This window comes from Stenella coeruleoalba (genome assembly GCF_951394435.1).
Source record: "Stenella coeruleoalba genome assembly, chromosome: 2".
NCBI lineage: Eukaryota > Metazoa > Chordata > Mammalia > Artiodactyla > Delphinidae > Stenella > Stenella coeruleoalba.
Window position 1 is genome coordinate 141,653,884 of NC_137147.1, and position 20,531 is coordinate 141,674,414.

The 20,531-nt window shown below is 35.3% G+C and overlaps 1 protein-coding gene across 9 annotated transcripts in view; it reads left to right on the plus strand.

Moving 5' to 3' along the window:
• DENND4A (DENN domain containing 4A) overlaps nt 1-20,531 on the plus strand; it is a 131,367-nt gene that overhangs the window by 80,035 nt on the left and 30,801 nt on the right. For 5 of the 9 annotated variants that reach the window (XM_079914334.1, XM_079914339.1, XM_079914336.1 and 2 more), the window contains 8 exons: nt 8,673-8,806; nt 11,241-11,376; nt 11,751-11,957; nt 12,051-12,179; nt 12,447-12,588; nt 12,993-13,124; nt 15,598-15,714; nt 16,331-16,459. In XM_079914334.1, coding sequence (XP_079770460.1) covers nt 8,673-8,806; nt 11,241-11,376; nt 11,751-11,957; nt 12,051-12,179; nt 12,447-12,588; nt 12,993-13,124; nt 15,598-15,714; nt 16,331-16,459 — 1,126 coding nt within the window. The remainder of the gene's footprint in view (nt 1-8,672; nt 8,807-11,240; nt 11,377-11,750; nt 11,958-12,050; nt 12,180-12,446; nt 12,589-12,992; nt 13,125-15,597; nt 15,715-16,330; nt 16,460-20,531) is intronic. The other 4 variants (XM_079914338.1, XM_079914340.1, XM_079914341.1 and 1 more) reach the window with 2 other exon arrangements.

Genomic DNA, 20,531 nt, shown 5'->3' on the forward strand with positions numbered 1-20,531 from the left:
ATATAACCCAGCAATCCCACTACTGGGCATATACCCTGAGAAAACCATAATTCAAAGAGAGTCATGTACCAAAATATTCATTGCAGCTCTATTTACAATAGCCCGGAGAAGGAAACAACCTAAGTGTCCATCATCGGATGAATGGATAAAGAAGATGTGGCACATATATACAGTGGAATGTTACTCAGCCATAAAAAGAAACGAAATTGAGCTATTTGTAATGAGGTGGATGGACCTAGAGTCTGTCATACAGAGTGAAGTAAGTCAGAAAGAGAAAGACAAATACCGTATGCTAACACATATATATGGAATTTAAGAAAAAAAAATGTCATGAAGAACCTAGGGGTAAGACAGGAATAAAGACACAGACCTACTAGAGAATGGACTTGAGGATATGGGGAGGGGGAAGGGTAAGCTGTGACAAAGCGAGAGAGTGGCATGGACATATATACACTACCAAATGTAAAATAGATAGCTAGTGGGAAGCAGTCGCACAGCACAGGGAGATCAGCTTGGTGCTTTTTGACCACCTAGAGGGGTGGGATAGGGAGGGTGGGAGGGAGACGCAAGAGGGAAGAGATGTGGGAACATATGTATATGTATAATTGATTCACTTTGTTATAAAGCAGAAACTAACACACCATTGTAAAGCAATTATACTCCAATAAAGATGTAAAAAAAAATACAGCAATTATGGCAAAAAAAAAAAAAACCTGAATGGGTGAAGGAGGAGCAGCCTAGCATGGGTTTTGGAGCCCATGCCTGGTGAGGAGAGCATCTATCCATGCAGGGGGTGGCCTAGCATGGGGGATCAGAGGACGAGCAGGATAAAGAGAGTGTCCATGCTGGAGGACAGACTATTTCCAGGGGTCAGAACCTAAACAGGATGCGTCCATGCAGACATGAGGACAGCACGGAGTGTCAGAGTCTAAGCAAGGCAAGGACAGTGTCCCCACTGGGTAGGCCCAGCAAATGGGGTATCATAGTTTAATCTGGATGAGGGAGATGTCAGCCTGGTGGGGCAGAGGGTTGGTCTGGAAGGAGCTGTCAAAGCCAAATTAGGGTGAAGGAGTCATATGCATGGAGGAGTGGTGTTGGAGATGGGAGATTGTTACATATGGAGGGATTGATCAAATAAATAAGTACCAAATGTGTCTTATAAAAATGATTTTCGGGCTTCCCTGGTGGCGCAGTGGTTGAGAGTCCACCTGCCGATGCAGGGGATACGGGTTCATGCCCCGGTCCGGGAAGATCCCACATGCCGCGGAGCGGCTGGGCCCGTGAGCCGTGGCCACTGAGCCTGCGCGTCGGGAGCCTGTGCTCCACAACGGGAGAGGCCACAACAGTGAGAGGCCCGTGTACCGGAAAAAAAAAAAAAAAAAAAACATTAATATTGTAAGACATACGTGACATAATTTTGCAAGGTACTTAGGGTATCATGTTCTAAGGAGGATATTTTATTACTGATAATTACTATATTGTCTAGGATTTTCTGAAAATAGGTCACCTGTTATTTAGTTGATAAGAGTCAAAATGCGAGGCGTGACTGGAGTGATTGCTTAAAGAAAATAAATTCTGAGAAGTCTCAAAAAAGAAACAATCCAATTAAATGTGTAATTATTATTTCTAGGCAGATTGTTTTCCTAAAATGCTATTTACCCATTCAAAGTCTAGATTCAACAAAATATCACTTATATATAATGGATTAATGTTATACTTAAAGATTTTGATGATTCCTAAGAAAATCAAAACTGAAAATAAACTCACTAAAACATAGTTACTTGTATTTGCTTTATTACAATTCAAGGAACTGTTTTATTAGAGAAAACGACAAAATGTAACAAAATCCAAAATTTATCTTTTTTTAGTTAAAATTGATCTTATTTTATTTGTGATGTCATAAAATATGTCTTAATAACCTTCATATATAGTGAGAGTAGAGGTTAATTGTATTCCTAGTATTATTAAGCAGAACTCTCTGAAATAATAAATAATTACACAGTGCTGTTACTACTTTTCATATTTTAATACCACAGTTTAAGTGCATTTAGCACAGCAAGTCAGTGCTTACTTTTAATCTGTAAACAGTTTTTGAATATCAGTAATACTTTAAAAATAGACATTCATGTGGGGTTATTCCGTAGTTGAGTGACCTTAAGCTTAATTTTTTAAGTGAACAGATCCCCTTACCTCTGGCAGTTTAGCTATGAAAATTAAATAATATTAGATGTGCATTAAGTGCTTAAGATTGAGCAGAATCCATGACTGAGATTGAACAGAAATTAGATACATTCCTCTTTTGATCTTAGCCTATCCAAACAGAAAACATTTGACCAACTTTTAAAAAGCTGGAGTGAGTAATCCTGAATAGGAGTAAGAAAAACAATGTATGAAAATTATTTGAGTTTCATTTATGACTAATTTAAGAACCATGTGTTCTTGTTCTTCATATGATTGTATTTTAAATCCTTACAATCTGTTCCTATAGGATGCAGCTTAACTAAAAGCAGTTTTGTGCAACAAATAGCCTGGTAAAGTTTTTCTTGGTTTCCCAAGCATTCCTCTGCAGTGTTTTCTGAGCATTTTAATGTCTTGTGAAAAAATATGAAGAGAATATAAAAATTATTTTAATTTTATCCTGCCATGGGTGTTGGATTTCTTTTTTCTCCCAGTAGAGACAGATGTCACTGTGCTTTCCAAAAGACAGAAATGCCCAACTGATAAATGGAGGATTTATTACATGGCTGTTTTTGTAATGTTGAAATGAGATTTTATTGGTAGACAAGATAGGGGAAATATCTTTTACCAAGGTACTGAATTTACAGAGCACAATTTTAATATTTTAGTAGACTTTACAATACTTAGAATTAGAGTAGTTGTCCATGTCCACAGATTTTTTTCTATGCAAGCAAAGACACAGGTCTGACAGGGAGAAGCTGATAAATAAATAAAAATTTAAAAGCACCTGGTGCTCACAGACAAGTAGTTCTCCTATAATGTTACATTATGGAGACCGGAGTAGTTTCCAGCTTCCTTTCCAATGACCTTGGGTATTTGTTGGACCAGAATAACCTTTTTATTCTAGTCCATCTCTTCTACTTCATTATCATTGCTGCCCTTATAATTTCATTTACCCCATTTCATCTGCATAAAAATGTTTGTATAGAGAGCTTCTCATTTGCTTTTGGGTTGTCCATGGATACCATATCCTACTAGGGATACGAGTGATTTTGAGTTATCATTGACATGTTCCTAATGTTGTTTTGTAAAGTAACAGGAAGTGTGGAAAATAAAAGGGAGGAAAAACTGCATAAGCCCAGTACCCTAATATCCACTTTACATTTACTTTCAATGTTTTTACATAATTATAGTATACTTCCTAATTTTTTACATAACCAGATCTTAGAAACATTTTTATATGCTGCTAAATCTCTAAAAAGTAAAACATAGCCTAGTTTAAAAAGTCAAATGATTTTACAAGGCTTAGGTCACATTTTTTCCCACCCCTAGTTTTTTTTTTTTTAATTTTTATTGGTGTATAGTTGATTTACAATGTTGTGTTAGTTTCAGGTGTGCAGTAAAGTGAATCAGTTATACATATATCCACTCTTTTTTTTGTTTTTTTAAGATTCTTTCCCATATAGGCCATTACAGAGTATTGAGTGGAGTTCCCTGTGCTATACAGCAGGTTCCTGTTAGTTATCTATTTTATATATAGTAGTGTGTATATGTCAGTTGCAATCTCCCAATTTATCCCTCCCCCCCTTATCCCATGGTAACCATAAGTTCTTTTTCTATATCCGTGCCTCTACTTACGTTTTGTAAATAAATTCATTTGTACCCTTTTTTATGATTCCACATATAAGCGATATCATAGGATATTTGTCTTCCTCAGTCTGACTTACTTCACTCAGAATGACAATCTCTAGGTCCATCCATGTTGCTGCAAATGGAATTATTTTGTTCTTTTTTTATGGCTGAGTGATACTCCATTGTATCTATGTACCACATCTTCTTTATCCATTCCTCTGTTGATGGACATTTAGGTTGCTTCCATGTCCTGGCTATTGTAAATAGTGCTGCAGTGAACATTGGAGTGTATGTATCTTTTTGAATTATGGTTTTCTCCAGGTATATGCCCAGGAGTGGGATTGCTGGGTCATATGGTAGTTCTGTTTCCCACCCCTAGTTTCTGTTCCCAAAAGTAAGCACCTTCTCTTTCAGCCATTTCATCAGTCATTTTCCTTAAGATTTCCAAATAATGTGTTGTTATTGCTGCTTATTGTTTTATATATTATCTATTAATGTCATATTTACCACTGTCACCAAAATTCTCCCAATGTAGCTGTTCAGATGGTTGTTCAATGTTAATATTTTTATCACTGTATATAATCACAGGTAGGCCATATATATATTGTAGTTAAATTTCCTTTTATGTATGGACTTTTGTTTTCCCTGAAGTTAATAATTGCTATATTTCTTGTTTTGTGTGTATTATTAATTCATCTCCAAACTCCTCTATGAAGGTAAAAAATCTAAAATCTCTCCATTTTTCTAATATTAAGTAATCTATCCATTTGTTTTTTGTTTGTTTGTTTGTTTTTAAGTTCTTGCTGGAGCTTTCCATCTTTGTGTTCCAGTCTGAACTGACTGCTTTCTAGTCTGTCATTCTGGGATTTTCCTTCACCATCATCTTGGAATTATACTGACCTCTCTCCGGATTTGTATCCCCTGCTTTCTGGCTTCAATAACTTCTTTCTTGGTTTATTTCCTTGTTATGGTGAATCACAGCTTTCAGTAGTTTAGTGAGAAAGAGTACATGGGAGATACATTTTTTGATGCCCTGCCTGTTTGCAAATTTCATTATTCTGCCTTAATACTTGAATGCTAATTTGGTCGGATGTAAAATCAAGTCATCACTGCATTGTCTTCTGGCTTGTCATTGTTGAGAATAACATCTAGTCTAACAGTATCTTGATTTCTAATCTTCTGTGCCTAATCTCTTTCTCTGTCTGGAAGCATTTAAGATCCCTGATATTCTGAAATCACAAGGATATGCCTGGTGTCAGCCTTCTTTTCTTACCTGAGTTGGACACTTGTAGGCCCTTTTAATCTATGGTCTCATGGCCTTCAAATTGTGGGGAATTTTCTTTAATTTTTTTCTTTCTTTTTCTTTCCTCCACTTTCTCTGTTCTCTTGTTCTGAAATACATATTTGTATATTGGCCCTCCTGGCCTGATCTGCTTAATTTTCTTTTTTTCTTTTTTTTTTTCCCCATCCCATTTTCTGCCTCTCTGTCATTCATCTCCACTTTCTGGGAGATTTTTCAATTTTATCTTTCAACAATTATAGTACACTTTTTACCTCTGCTATCATTTTTGTAATTTCCATAGCTCCTTTTCATTCTCTGAATGTTCCTTTCTAATTCTTTTTTTTCTTTGTAAATTTTTATTTTATTTATTTGGTTGCACCAGGTCTTAGTTGTGGCAGGTGGGCTCCTTAGTTGTGGCAGGCGGGCTCCTTAGTTGTGGCAGTCAGGCTCCTTAGTTGTGGCATGAATGTGGGATCTAGTTCCCTGACAAGGGATTGAACCCAGGCCCCCTGCATTGGGAGCACAGAGTCTTAACCACTTAACCAGGGGAAGTCCCTGAATGCTCCTTTCTTATAGCATCTTCTTGTTTCATGGGTGTAGGCTTATTCATTTCAGTTATTTTGAAGGTTTTTTTTCCCCCTTGCATTGTCTCTGCTTCTTCTAAATACCTTTTAATATTTGTTTACTTTATTCTTTTTCAAGTTATTGGTTTTTTGTGTGATCTTTGGTTGGTATTCGTTGTCAAGTGTGAGGCACAGAGAACTCATTAGAGCTCTTTCTGGGAGGGTGGGGCTTGGAGCTTTCTTAGATATGAGACTGATGATCATAAAGGAACTCAACTATTTCATTAGAGTCCCTATTTGATCAGTGTCTGTAGTTCTTTTCTTTTAGGCTACGTAGTTTCCCCAGGAGGTATCTCCAGTCTCAAGCCTGGAGTGCATAAGCCTGACTGCAAGTATTCTCAGAGCTGAGTGGGGAAGGTAACTAAGATTTTCCACTTGTTCTAACATGTAGGCTTTTACTCACTTCACCTGTTTTTATTAACCTTCTTCATCTTCCTCAGCTCTGCCTGGTGTCCTCAAGTCTAAAGTCCCTCTGGTTCTTCACTCAGAAAGACCCAACCTAGTCTTATGCCATGTTGGGGAGAGGTAGTGGCCTAACTATACTGGGTTGGGCAAGGGGTCTAGGAGTTCTTAAATGCAGGATTTAACTAATTCTCCCAATTCAACCCCACTTGCCCTCCCATCTTCAGGGGCATCATGGTTTTCATTCCTGACCTTTCTGGTGCTCCGTAGAGCAAAATGGCTGACTATTTGGGTGCTCTCCTCTATCCCCTCACCAGTGCCAGATATGTGGCTTTCAGCTTTGACAGGTCTCATCAATCTACTTTGCAGCTTCTGAAATGTTTTGAACTCAGCTCTGCTGTTGTCTTCTCTCCAGTTCATTTTGTCGTTGTTGTTTTTTAATCTCCTTACTCTCATTTTGGTGAGATTTTAGGAAGGATTGAAGGTAAATTGTTGTATTTAATTTGTCTTGTTCAACCAGGAGTCTGCATAACCTTCACTCTTTTCATTTTGAATGATTGTATATTTCATCTGTGTATCATCCTTTATTCATTTACCTATTTTTTGACATGCAGATGATTTCCAATTTATTGCTATTGCAGTCCTGCAAAAAAACCATCTTTCATACTGATAGCTTTTTTTCATGTTAGGTTATTTTCTTAGAACTTATTCTAAGAAAGAATAAGGTTCAAACACATCTTGCTTTCTAAAAAAGACTGTACCAGTTTGGAGTACCAGCAGGGTTTGTGACTATCCAACTTACTATATTTGTTGTATCATTGCTAGTTTTACCATATAAAAAGTCTTTTTGACAGGCTAAAAAGAAAGGCACCTTCTTTTATACTGATTAACTTTCAGATATCCTTCAACAGAATTGAAATAAGTGCTTATTCTAAAAGCAATATAGTCTGCCTTGTTTAAATTTTTATTCTGAGCATTTATTACTTTTGTAATTTTTAAAAAGAAAATAAAAATAATATTCATTATTTTTAATTGGAAAGCAAATAACAATATAAAGAAAATGAATTGCCAGTAATACCATCACCCATAGGTAACATTTTGATAACAGATGTGTATGTGCATCTGTGTGTATGAGAGACAGTGTGCACACTCAGAAATATATCTATATAACAGATATAGGCACACTCTTAAAAAAATTAGAATCACACTCTGTGTGTGTGTGTGTATACACACACACATTTATATTATTTAGTAGTCTGATTTTTTCATTATTTTGTGAACATTTTCTCCTGTCATTAATTATAATTCTGAAACATGCCTTAATTGTTGTCTAAAATGTCTGGATACACCATTAAAAACATTCTTTAATACTAGAGATTACAGCATGTAATGCTGTGAAATTATAAACAACAATTTATATAAGAAGATTCTGAATGTGTCAGCTCTTCTTAAAAGTTAGAAAAACTTTAAAGCTATCCCTGTCCTTTTTTGGTATACTCTGCCCTAAATCCTTATCTTAAGATTTAACTTATTAATAATTCTTGTTTTCCCATTTATTTCGGGCTGGTATGTGACATTAATTCTGTCTAACCTGGAAAAGTTCTGTGGGTTATATTTTGTCATCTGTCATTTTGTGTTTGACATCTGGTTTAAATTAATGTCAATGTCGTGCTCTTTAGTTTATGAGTGCCTTTTGGGAAGTTTAGATTCTATGAAGTTTTTATTTTTTATGACTTATTACCTTACCATAGAGTATCTAGGGGAAATAGTACTACTAAAATGCTTTAAATATTGATGTGACTAGAATTTAATTCAAATGTGCTTCTACATATGCTGGAAGAACTTAGGGAAATTCGTTATATTTAGTAGAAATCAAAGACAGAACCCAGTATTCTCAACACACACACACGTACGTTTTAATATTATTATATGTTAATATAATAATATTTTTAAATAGTATTTCTTGAATAAATTTTCATTATTCAAAATGCAAAAATAACATTAAAAGGTATATATTGGGAAATCTGGTCCTGTCCCATTCTTGTCCACTCCCTTCATCTCCTCTTAGCCAAATAGATAATTACTTTTTTTTTTCCCCTATTTTTGGCTGCGCTGCTGCATGGCATGCAGGATTTTAGTTCCCGACCAGGGATCGAACCTGCACCTCCTGCAGTGGAAGCGCAGCGTCGTAACCACTGGACGCCAGGGAAGTCCCTCTTTTTTTTTTTTTTTTTTTAAAGTATTCTTTATGTGACTACAAGCAAAAAATGAATATGTGTTCTTATTGCTCCCTCTTTCTTTTTTTTAATTAAAAAAAATTTTCCCTCTTTCTAACTTAAAAGATAGTATACAATGTCCTGAATCTTATTATTTTCACTTAATTATCCTGGAGAGCTTTATATAGTGCTACGTAGAGGACTTGCTCATTCTTTTTTTTAAAAAAAATAGTTCCTTAGTATCCAGTTGTGTAAATGTTTTATTTAACCATTCCCCTATAGACAAACACTTGTCTGGCGAATGTATTTTTTTAATGTATGTTTTTTAAACTCCTTCAGGTGGATATGGACAAGAGTGGTGAAGTGCGACTTATAGAACTGGATGAATCTTTCAAAAGTGAACATACTGTTTTTGTAACACCACCTGAGATTCCCCATCTACCCAATGGTGAAGAACCCCCTTTACAGTACAGGTATTCAAGAGGCAGAATGTTTGAGATTGAAAGAGAGAAGCAATCCATCATCTGTGACGTAGCTTTCTAAGGACTGTGGTATTTTCAAAAATCCAAACTTTACAGATCCCTAATTTTTAGGTGGTAAGCAAGCTTATCCCACATCCATTACTAAGTTTTGAGGTATAAAAAGAAAAAATATATAATTTTGCATTCTATAGACTTAAGAAGCTCTCTATATCTGCATAAGTATATATTCTCATAAATGTTGATTAAGAAGTTAGGGCCCACCCCACCAAAATGCAGCACTTTTATTACAGAATTTTTATTTTTGTTTCTCCCTAAGGCTGGTTTCCTCACTTTCATCCCCTCCCCCAACACAGGCTGGTTAATGTAACCTTGGTTTACAAAAGGATTATCAACTATACTTCAATTTTTTAAAAAAGGATTAAATCTAATTTAGAGTCGATATCTGTGGCCTTGATTTGGATGATGTGATTTTTTTAGGCTTTTAATTTTTCCATGAGTTTTATAAAGTCAAGAAAATTCAGAACTATTGGGATTGGTCATTGTTAATTTAGGAAATTGGCTCAGGTACTGTGCTAAGTGCTTGGTATAGACTTGAATGATCCACTGGTCTCGTTTTCAAGTCTAGTGGGAAAGAGAAAAACTCTGAGCACAGTGATAGGGTTATGATAGAGGTAGATTTATTATACATCTATATATCTAGATATGTATTTATATACATACACACATATATATAACATTTGTTATAACTAGAGCTAGTTTCTAGTATACCATTAAAATGGCATTTCCTTTTAGATTTTTAAAATTCTCCAATAATTTCTTATTTAAAGATTCTAAAACCATTTCACATCTATTATTCATTAAGTCACAGTTTGTTATTTTCATTGAAAAGGGATTTTTCAGGACATCCTTATTTATAACTTGGATTGAATTCTTCTTTTTACAGATGAAAAAGTAGTGTAACAGATGTTTGTGAATGTTGATTACTTCATAAGCCACCTGATTCCTACCCTTAATTTTTATATATTGCTCATGTCAATTTTTAGAAGTCTGCCTTTTCTCAAAGACATTTAAAATATTTCTCATAATTTCTCTTTCTTCTTTTTCTTTCTAAACAAGATCTCATTTCTTTTATCTCTTTCGTACATTATACACTTCTAAGACTTCTTTTGGTATATTTCACTAATATAGTTTGTTTTTCTTTTTGTGGTTTGGTTTTAACTTTTTAATTTAAAATTTACCTTTAGATTTAGTCCTTTAATAAGAAAATTACTTAGCTTAAAAAGTTCCCATTTTTTTAAAGAATCTAAGTCATTTTTTTTTCCTTGAGACTACTAATATAATTTTGGTGTAATCATACCCATCATTGGAAAATCCTTAAGTGTCTTTAATGGCCACAGTGGATCCTGTTAGTAGGAGGTAACTCATATACTTGCATTGTCTGTATAAAATGATAAGACAATAAGTTTCCATAAGATACACAGAATGGTCTTATTATCACACCATGTACATACAGTGAATTTTCTTAGGCGACATAGTTTTCCTGAACTTCATTGCTATTTTATTCCTACTTAACATTCAGTCATGACTAATATTTTCTTATTCTACTGGATTTTCCTATAATAATGTATAATAGATATAGTTTATCTTTTATTATAGTTAGTTTTCTTCTTAGTTAATTAAAACTATTTATATGCCTTTAAGAATATTCTAAAGTAGGATAAGTTTTCTCCTCAGGGGCTTCTTCTGTCGTTTTAGCATGTCTTTTTCCCAGCTGCTGCTACCTTTTAAATGCCCCAAACACTCTGCTCTAGCACCCAAATTAGGCCCACCTCCTCATAGAGTTGCCTATTCTAATCTTTGTTCCTCTTCTCCAACCTCTTCAATTTTCTTTCTCATAAATGAGGCCCTGAATCAGCTTACCTAACCAGTTAAATCCATTCATGATAATGTAATAGGTTGTCCTGGTTGACTTATGTTATTTGCATTTTTTAAGAGGAAGGTTCTACAGTAATATGTTAATCCAAACAATGATATTAATAACTGTCCTGTGTGAAAGAGTATTGATTTGGTGGGCCTTTTACCCGTATTATCTGATATGTTTGCTATTTATTTACACAAATACTAACAAAGTTTTTTTGAGTTACTTTGGAGTTTGGTGTCAAGTTCAGCAAAATTTAAATGTATTTCACTTTTTTCCCTCTAAAATACATACTTGAATCTGTATTTGGCTATTACATTTTTATTATTATAGTAAGAAAAGCAACATTAGCGTGAATATTTGTTGATTATCATAGTCTGATGGAGAAAGATAGTTAAAATAAGTTAATAAGTTAAAATAAGTTATTGGTCATAATTTTTTTTTAGCTTGTAACCAGTATGATCATCTATGTGTGCTTGAGATTTTTTTTTTTCTTTTCAAAAACAGCTATAATGGATTTCCAGTTCTTAGGAACAATTTATTTGAGAGACCTGAAGGATTTCTACAAACCCGAAAGAGCAAATTGCCTTCAAAATCAAGTAGTCCTAGTAGCCCTTCTCCCATGTTCAGAAGAACAAAACAGGTGCTTTGATGATTTTGTATTCTTCATGTAATCAAGTATTAGAACAAAAATAAATTTGACACTCTTCCTCCCTTAATATACTTTAGTACCCCATATATAATTATTAGCAGATCATTTATGCTCCCTGAAGCATTCTGAAGAAAATTTAGAGTAATCTGACTTCAAAAAATTAACCAGTTCTCTTGTTCTAGAACATTATTTTACATATTGTATAATACAGATTAAAGCAGAGACTTGAATATATATTAATTGTAGACAGATTTTGTTAGGGAAACATTATAAAAGCATGTGAGTTGTACTTGCTCAGCCTTCAGTTAAAGATAAGGATGCTTAAGTGTGCAAATTTATTAATAAGATCCTTGCATTTTTTCTAGGAAATTAAATCAGCCCATAAAATTGCCAAGAGGTACTCTTCCATTCCTCAGATGTGGTCTAGGTGTCTACTGCGTCACTGTTACGGGCTGTGGTTTATTTGTCTCCCAGCTTATGTGAAAGTATGTCATTCAAAAGTCAGGGCTCTGAAAACAGCCTATGATGTGCTTAAAAAAATGCAGTCAAAGAAGATGGATCCACCTGATGAGGTAACAATTATCCTTTAAAATGCATTATTTTATTCCAGATTTATGTACATAGATATTTTGATTCTGTACACTTTCGAAATTACTGTGTTCCAGGTGTGCTACCGCATTCTTATGCAGCTCTGTGGACAGTATGATCAGCCAGTGCTTGCAGTTCGAGTGCTGTTTGAAATGCAGAAAGCTGGTATTGACCCCAATGCCATAACGTATGGTTATTATAATAAGGTAATTATTTTGACTTAATGGAGAAAGAGTATAACTTTTGTGATTTCACAACCTTAGTTTAATGGCAGAAATAAATGATGCAGGGATTATTTGGTATTTATTTTAGAGTATCTAAAATATATTTTGTAAATTGGAAGTAAGATTTTTTTTGTTCTATTGATATTTTGGATTATACAATCTACTTATTCTTTAGATTAACTCTAAAGCCAGTGGGTGTTCATTTATAAAAATTATTTTACTAATTATTTTATTTTGTCAAATGAATAGGCTGTTTTGGAAAGTACCTGGCCTTCAAGGAGTCGTAGTGGCTATTTTCTTTGGACAAAAGTGAGGAACGTTGTTTTAGGAGTAGCACAGTTCAAAAGAGCTTTAAAGAAACACGCACATTTATCACAAACAACTCTCTCAGGTAATTAGAAGTTTTTAAGGGATGTATATGTTGTACTTTTTCTTTAAAATTAATTGACTAGTTACAATTTCCACTTTTTAGAAATTTTAATTAGTTTCAAAATATTGAATGTTTTCTAGTTTTTATTGCCATTAAGCAAATTCTAATATTAGAGTGTTCTTCCCACTTAAAAAAACACCAAATTTTACTTATTTTGTTGCAACTGTTAAATTTTCTACCTTTGGTGGTCTTGTTTTAGTATTCATTAATAATTCACAATAGGTTTCTTTGTTATAGTTGTATTTTGCTAATTATGTGACGCTTGTCATGTTCAGTATTAGTAGATTATTAACTTGAGCAGCAAGCTAATATGTATTTTTGGTATCTCCGTGAGTAGTAAAATGCTGTCAAATTGTGTTCTTAAGCAGATGGCAGTGACCTGGATGCTGTTAGTCATGGCAGCATGGATAGTGGTCATGGGACACACACTGTGGAGCAGGCACCTTTTAATACGGGTTTAATCAAAATGTATGCTTCTGATGATAGATCTAGTACAGGTTTGTGTGTGCTTATGTATACATTTATTACAATACATTTTAAAAACTAGGTTTGCTAGCCTGTCTTTTTTAGATTTTAATTTTCAGTGATATATGTAACTGTCACTTTTTAATTTTATGTGGTAGGCATATGACATTGTATTTTATAACTATGCAATTTTATTCATTCTCTATTTGAATAGAAATGAAAGTTTAAGAAAGTATTCGAGTGTTTAGTCCATGATAATCCAATTAACTCTGGATAGTACACAGGTCTCTTTATCATATCATTTTCTTAGGGTAAGTTCTTCTTTGTATTATGAACATGTTATTATAGTTCTTTTAATGTTGTTAGGATTTTAAAAAAAGAAACTTAGATCCCTGATCTGAGTTAATAGTACCATATCAACATCAATTTCCAAGATTTAACAGTGTCCCATGTTTCATGTAAGATATTATTCAGGGAAGCTGGATAAAGAGTACACAGGAACTTTCTGTACTGTATTATTTTTGCAACTTCTTGCGAGTCTTCAACTATATTAAAATTAAAAGCTATAATGAAAAATTTTAAATATATATAAAACTTGTAACATTCTAGCACTAAAGATGACTTAATTTCATTAAAATATAAGATTTGTACATAAACTTTATTATTAAAACTGACACACCTAAATTATTTAAATAATTCTGTCCATTTCATTATTACATTATAAAAATTAGACATGACTTGTGAATACAGTGTAAGAGCTACCTATTAATGGACAGAAACTTTAAAAATCTAAGCATTAATAATAAAATATGGAGGCTTCTATCTTCAAATTTTAACATTGTTGGTCTGTCTCCTTTTATGCATACTTTTAAGAGTAATAAATATAAGCTATGTGCTTTGATATGTTGTTCTTCCTTGACTGGTTTTGTTTCTTTTTTTTTTTTTTTCATGGTACGCGGGCCTCTCACTGTTATGGCCTCTCCCGTTGTGGAGCACAGGCTCCGGACGCGCAGGCTCAGTGGCCATGGCTCACGGGCCCAGCCGCTTCACGGCATGTGGGATCTTCCCAGACTGGGGCACGAACCCTTGTTCCCTGCATCGGCAGGCGGACTCTCAACCACTGCGCCACCAGGGAAGCCCTGGTTTTGTTTCTTGTTCATGCAATTGTGAATTTAATCACAGAGTTGTAGTAGTCATCCTTAGGCATTATCTCTTAAAAATGAAGAAATCCATCTTTTGTTTTTAACTGTGGCCTTTAAAAAGGCCATCTTAGGGGGCTTCCCTGGTGGCGCTAGTGGTTAAGAATCCGCCTGCCGATGCGGGGGACACGGGTTCGTGCCCCGGTCTGGGAAGATCCCACATGCCGCGGAGCGGCTGGGCCCATGAGCCATGGCCGCTGAGCCTGCGCGTCCGGAGCCTGTGCTCCGCAACAGGAGAGGCCACAGGAGTGAGAGGCCCACATACCGCAAAAAAATAAAAAAATTTTAAAAAGGCCATCTTAAAGCAGTGCAGACCTTATAATAAAAGCATGAATTTTATCAAGATTATCTTCACGTTTTATAATTTATAGTTTCTTTGGAAATAGAGATGAAACTGATCAGAAAAAATACCAAACTCAAAATTATAACAAAGATATTAAAGTAAATACCTAATGATACTTAATACAATTTCTTTAGATAGTTCTTTGCAAGTTTATAAAACCATTTTTAATGCAGTCATATACTCATATAATCATAACAACCTTTTATGTTATAAATCTGGGAACTTGAGATTCAAACAAAAAGGTTAAGTGGTTTACTTAAAATCATGTCTCCTAAGGTAGAGTACTAGAATTCAAAACCTTATGTTTTGATGCTAATCTAGTGAAAACAATTTGCTGAAAATTACAGAGAGCCTCTTTAACAGAACAGTGTATTAGAAGTTTTCTTATATTGATGCAGAGTTTGCTTTTCTTAATAGCTTTAACACTAGTTTTTTTTCTCATTCCCATGTATTTGTACTCATGTGCAATTCAGTAATTATTCAGTTGAATTTTCAGAATAACTACCTATCAATAAGTTTAAATAAACCCATTTTTTTGGTCAGATGATTTAGACATTTGGCTCCAGTGATCTGTGTGTGAGTGTTTTGTTAGGAGTTCCCTGCAGATTTTTCTTCTCCGTTGCTTAGCTGGATCTCAGACCTTCACCTAGAAAGGTCATGGACTTGTATAAAGAATGTGTGGTTTGTCTGTGTCTTTTGGAGCCCAGATAGTAGTGTGAACATACGTAATTACTGTTGACTACATTGTGAAACTAAAAATAAATTATTTTGTGATCATCCCTTTCTTACGTTAATAGAGATGGGGAGGAACTAACAAAATAATGCTTTCAACTGGAAGTTATCCAGAAAAATTTCTATGAGTAAATCTAAACACCAATGTGTTGCTTCTAATTCCATTTCTTCTTACTACTAAAGAAGTTGATGATAAACAGCATAGGGTTTTTTGTCTTTTTCTTTTTCCAGGTGGCCAGTCTGACCTTGGATATAATTCACTGTCTAAGGATGAAGTTAGAAGAGGGGATACATCTACTGAGGACATTCAAGAAGAAGAAGATAAGAAAGGGAGTGATTCTAGTTCCTGTAGGTACTAAGTTGATATTGTATAAAACTGTGAGCTTACATTAATAGAAAAGTCGAGTGACTTTAAGTATAAAAGTACTAATTTTATGTTTCATTTTCCCATTGTTACTCCTATTTCCTCCCATTATAAAAGCTCTCTACACCACCTAATATTCCAATGTACAAGTACTTCATGTGTGAAGTTTGTAGTCTTAGTGGCAAAACACCCTCCGATCAAATACTATTCTTGTAGTAGAAATATATATTTCTTCAAACAGTGGCTCTATTCTGGGGCTTAACAGTATTTTTATTTAATGCTTTTATTAATGGTCTGTGACTTATATTTTTCCTGCTTACCTCCCCCCGTCAAAAGCAGTGTTTCACAACCAAAGAAGAAATATAAAATGTATGCATGGACCTCATGTGTGACCAGTACTTAGTTGTTTGATACACACCTTGAGGACTTGAATGAATGGTATCAGTTATTCGTGATTGACAAATATAGATATAGAGGTGTTCAGTATTTTCTCATCACGTATTTTCCGGGAGAAGTATTTAGAACTAAAAGCTACTTCTCTTTATGGCTCCTCTGATGTATATAGATTTCATCTTAACAGTTGCATTTTAATCTTTACAGTGTCAGAGAGCGAGAGTGCAAAGGGAAGTGCTGATTGTCTTCCTAAGCTCAATTATCAAAGTTCTTCCAGTATAGTTCGCCTCAGTGCTGCAAATAACAGTGCTGATAAAACATCAGGAGAAAGCACAGGTAAGTTGAATGGTATTCGTCTGTTATGTGCAGAATAACTTGTATCTGTATTTCTAGTGAATATTTTTTTTTAAGTCTTAATTCTCAAGGGATTTTTTCATTTTTCGTTTTTTTGTTTTGGTTTTTGTTTTGGTTTTGGTTTTTTGGTATACTTTCGCAGCCTCTCATGGTATAGTTTAGAAGCTTAAATTCTGTATTTTATAATATAGTTTGTTCAAGCTTTTATTGTAACAAAGTAAAGGGACATACCTACAAGCTGCCTTTTGAGTTTGGACTGTGGGGAGTTTTGGGAAGGGGGAAGTGGGGAGCAAGTGAGATGATCAATCTGAGGGTACCAGACACCTCGCCAATTTTTAAATGAAGCATAGAGTTCCTTAGTCTTCGTGTTGTTCCTGTTTTTTTCAGAGGCGAAAGGATAGTCCTTCAGGTAGTTTAAATAACAATACCTAATATTTTTTCTTTTCAAAGCACTTTCTATATATTATTTTTCATGTATTATTACAGCAGTGCTTATATTAGTGAGAGGGGGTATTAGCACTCTTTCAAAGATGAGAAAACTCAGGCATAGTCGGACTATTGGCAGGTCCCATAACTTCTCAGCTACTTAATGGAAAAGTCATTTTAGGACCTGGGATAATACCTTGTCTCACAAGTTTTTCATCAGACTGTTTTGGGGGGCAATAAACAGACATAAGATTCAGAGTTTCTAGTGTTAATAGTCTGATTTCATAATTACATTATTTTATTTTTTGTATTAGCTCAGTTCTGCATCATTGTAATCTAAACAAACACTGAAGGACTTGTGCTGTCAAAGCTGAAATATCTCTATAAAGGCCCTGCTGCTGCAATGATGTTTGTTTTTCTGCAGCATAGTTAGATATGCCTCTAACTCAGGGGTAGGCAAACTGTGGCCCATGGGCCAAACCAGGCCTGCAGCCTGGTTTTTGTACAGACCCACAAGCTAAGGATGGTTTTTTACATTTTTAAATGGTAAGAAATCAAAAGAAGAAAAATATTTTGTGACACCTGAAAATTATATGAAAGTTCAGTGTTGATAAACAAAGGTTGATTGTCACACACCCAGCTCATTCACTTACATATTGTCTATGGCTGCTTTGGCACTACGTTGGCAGAGCTGTGGAGTTGCCACAGAGACTGTATGGCCTGCAGAGCCTAAAATATTTACTTTCTGGCCCATGACGACCCCTGCTCTAGATTTTTGACTTGAAAACTTTCCCATCTGTTAAGTACTCTGGGTTTATCACTACTACCAAAGACTATATGTGGGATTTATAGGAATACTTACATTTCTGTAACTTTTTTCTTACATACTAGTACTTGCTAGAATTCAAAACACCTTTCAAGTTTCTTCATGTGTTGCAGTACAGTATATGTATATTTTATTTATATCATTATATAAATAAATGACAGCTTCTAAAAGATGTGGGAGTGGAATAACCAAAGAAATGTTTTAATGTTTGGTTGGTAATTGAAATAAAATCATCATCCTATGGTTACTTCATGGTTATCTTGGGAATTTTAACATTTTGATTAATTTATATTGAATTACTGAGAATTCAATCACAAGACAATTTACTCTGAAATCAAGCATGCTCTGAAATATGAAAACATACTCTGAAATGTTTTTTTAAGCCTAATTCTGCTTTTAGTGTGCTTTAACTTTTTCCCTTTAGCTACCACATTTAGCTGTAACATGGCATATTATAATATATTATACTATGTTATATTCTGGGTTGGTCTCTTGGCTGCAGTTGTTTCCCAGCAGACAATATTCATTCAGCGATTATTTTTTGAGCTCCTACTATACCTGCTACCATATGCCAGGTGCTACTGAGGATATAGTAAAGAACAAAAATAAACATGGTCCCTGCCTCCAAAGAGAAGTACATGGGAGGGCTGGGAAAACATTAATCAAATAATCAAGTAAATATAAAAACACCCTGATATTAAATACTGGCAAGAAGGGCTGTAAGGGCTTCCCTGGTGGCGCAGTGGTTAAGAATCCGCCTGCCAATGCAGGGGACACGGGTTCGAGCCCTGGTCCGGGAAGATCCCACATGCCGCAGACCAGCTAAGCCCGTGTGCCACAACTACTGAGCCTGCTCTCTAGAGCCCGGAAACCACAACTACTGAGCCCACGTGCCCTGGTGGCTCTATGACATAATTCTGGCAAGTGATAGTAAAGTGGTAGTTTTTGAGGGTTTCTGGGAAAACATCTACTTTCCTGGTAAAGGAGTCAAAAATCTTAAGGATAAACTAACAACTCTAGTTCATACCTAGGAAACCTATTATATGCCTTAGAAAATTGGCTTGTTTTCCCAGAAACCCTCAAAAACTACCACTTTACTATCACTTGCCGGAATTATGTCATAGAGCCACCAGGCCCAGGGAAGTTAAATAGTTTGCAGCCTCTCTGTTAGAGATGCACAGCATCCAGCCTAGTCTGGTGGAATTTAGCAGGTATATAAACTTAGAGTCAGACAGACTATTCTGTAAATGGCCAGGTAGTAAACATTTTAGGCCTTACAAGCCACATACAGTCTCTATTGCTTGTTCTTTGTGTGTGTGATATTTACTGAAGCCCGTGCACCTAGAGCCCGTGCTCCGCAACAAGAGAAACCACCGCAATAAGAAGCCCGCACACCGCAGTGAAGAGTAGCCCCCGCTTGCCACAGCTAGAGAAAGCCCACGCACAGCAACAAAGACGCAATGCAGCCAAAAATAAATAAATTAGGGGGAAAAAAAAAAAAAAGAAGGGCTGTAAGTTGCCATGAAAATATGTAACCTGTCCTGGGTTTCGAGGGACATTGGTCAGGAAAGCCTTCCTTGATAATATGGTTTCTGAGCTTAGATCTGAAGGGTGAGTAGAAAACAAATGAGGATAGGGGTTCCAAAGGAAAAATTGAAAGGGAGCATTCTAAGCAGTGGGAAGCAATATGTAAAGGCTGTATAGTAGGAAGGGATTATAGCATGTTCAAAGGTCTAAAAAAAGGGCTAGTAAATTAGCTCAGAATTCTTTCAGTTTTAAGGCTCAGAAAATATGACTTAACACTGGCTTAAACAAGTTGAGGGCTTCTTTTCTCACGAAATTCAAGAGTAAACAATTGCCCAAGATGTTGGTTCAGGGGCTTTACCTCAGATCTCTGAACCTAACCATGATTATAATACAGCTGCTGGCAACTTCAGGCACCACCTCTCTGTGCAAGGCAGAAAGAATGGGCAAGGGGAGTGCCAGCAACATCTACCTCCTTTACCAGGAAAGCAGACGTTTTCCCAGAAACCCTCAAAAACTACCACTTTACTATCACTTGCCAGAATTACGTCATAGAGCCACCAGGCCCAAGGAAGTTAAATAGTTTGCAGCCTCTCTATTAGAGGTGCGCAGCATCCAGCCTAGTCTGCTGGAATTTAGCAGGTATATAAACTTAGAGTCAGACAGACTATTCTGTAAATGGCCAGGTGTAAACATTTTAGGCCTTACAGGCCACATAAAGTCTCTGTTGCTTGTTCTTTGTGTGTGTGATTTTTACAGCTCTTTTAAAATGTTAAAACCATTAGAGACTGTATATAAACAGTCCACAGGCTGGATTTGGCTCAGCAGTGTAGTTTGCCAACCCCTGGTATAATTTGATAACCAGCTTTATTTGTCTATAGGCCATTGCATTGTTCTTACTTTGCAAAGGAACACATCTATTTAAATGCAGGCCTAGAGTTACATCTTTGGATTATAAGATTGCTCCAGGTCTTTGATAATATATAACCTGTTAAGCAGGTTTCCCAGAATATCAGAAGAAAGTATGTTCTTGGTTTCTTATATACTTAATCATAAGCTGATACAGAAAAAAAGAAGACACTTTACCTCTCTGCTCTACTGTTTTCCTTGTTAATGCTGTATGCTTATTAAACAGTATTAGTTTGTAGGCTTTTATGGTCTCTAGTAGTCCCTTTTATCTCCTATCCTGTTACCCAAATACATCATATGATAGGGGAAAAGGCACATATTTAGGAATTGGCTCATTATAGAGAGCTAATTCTGTTGGATAAAGCATGT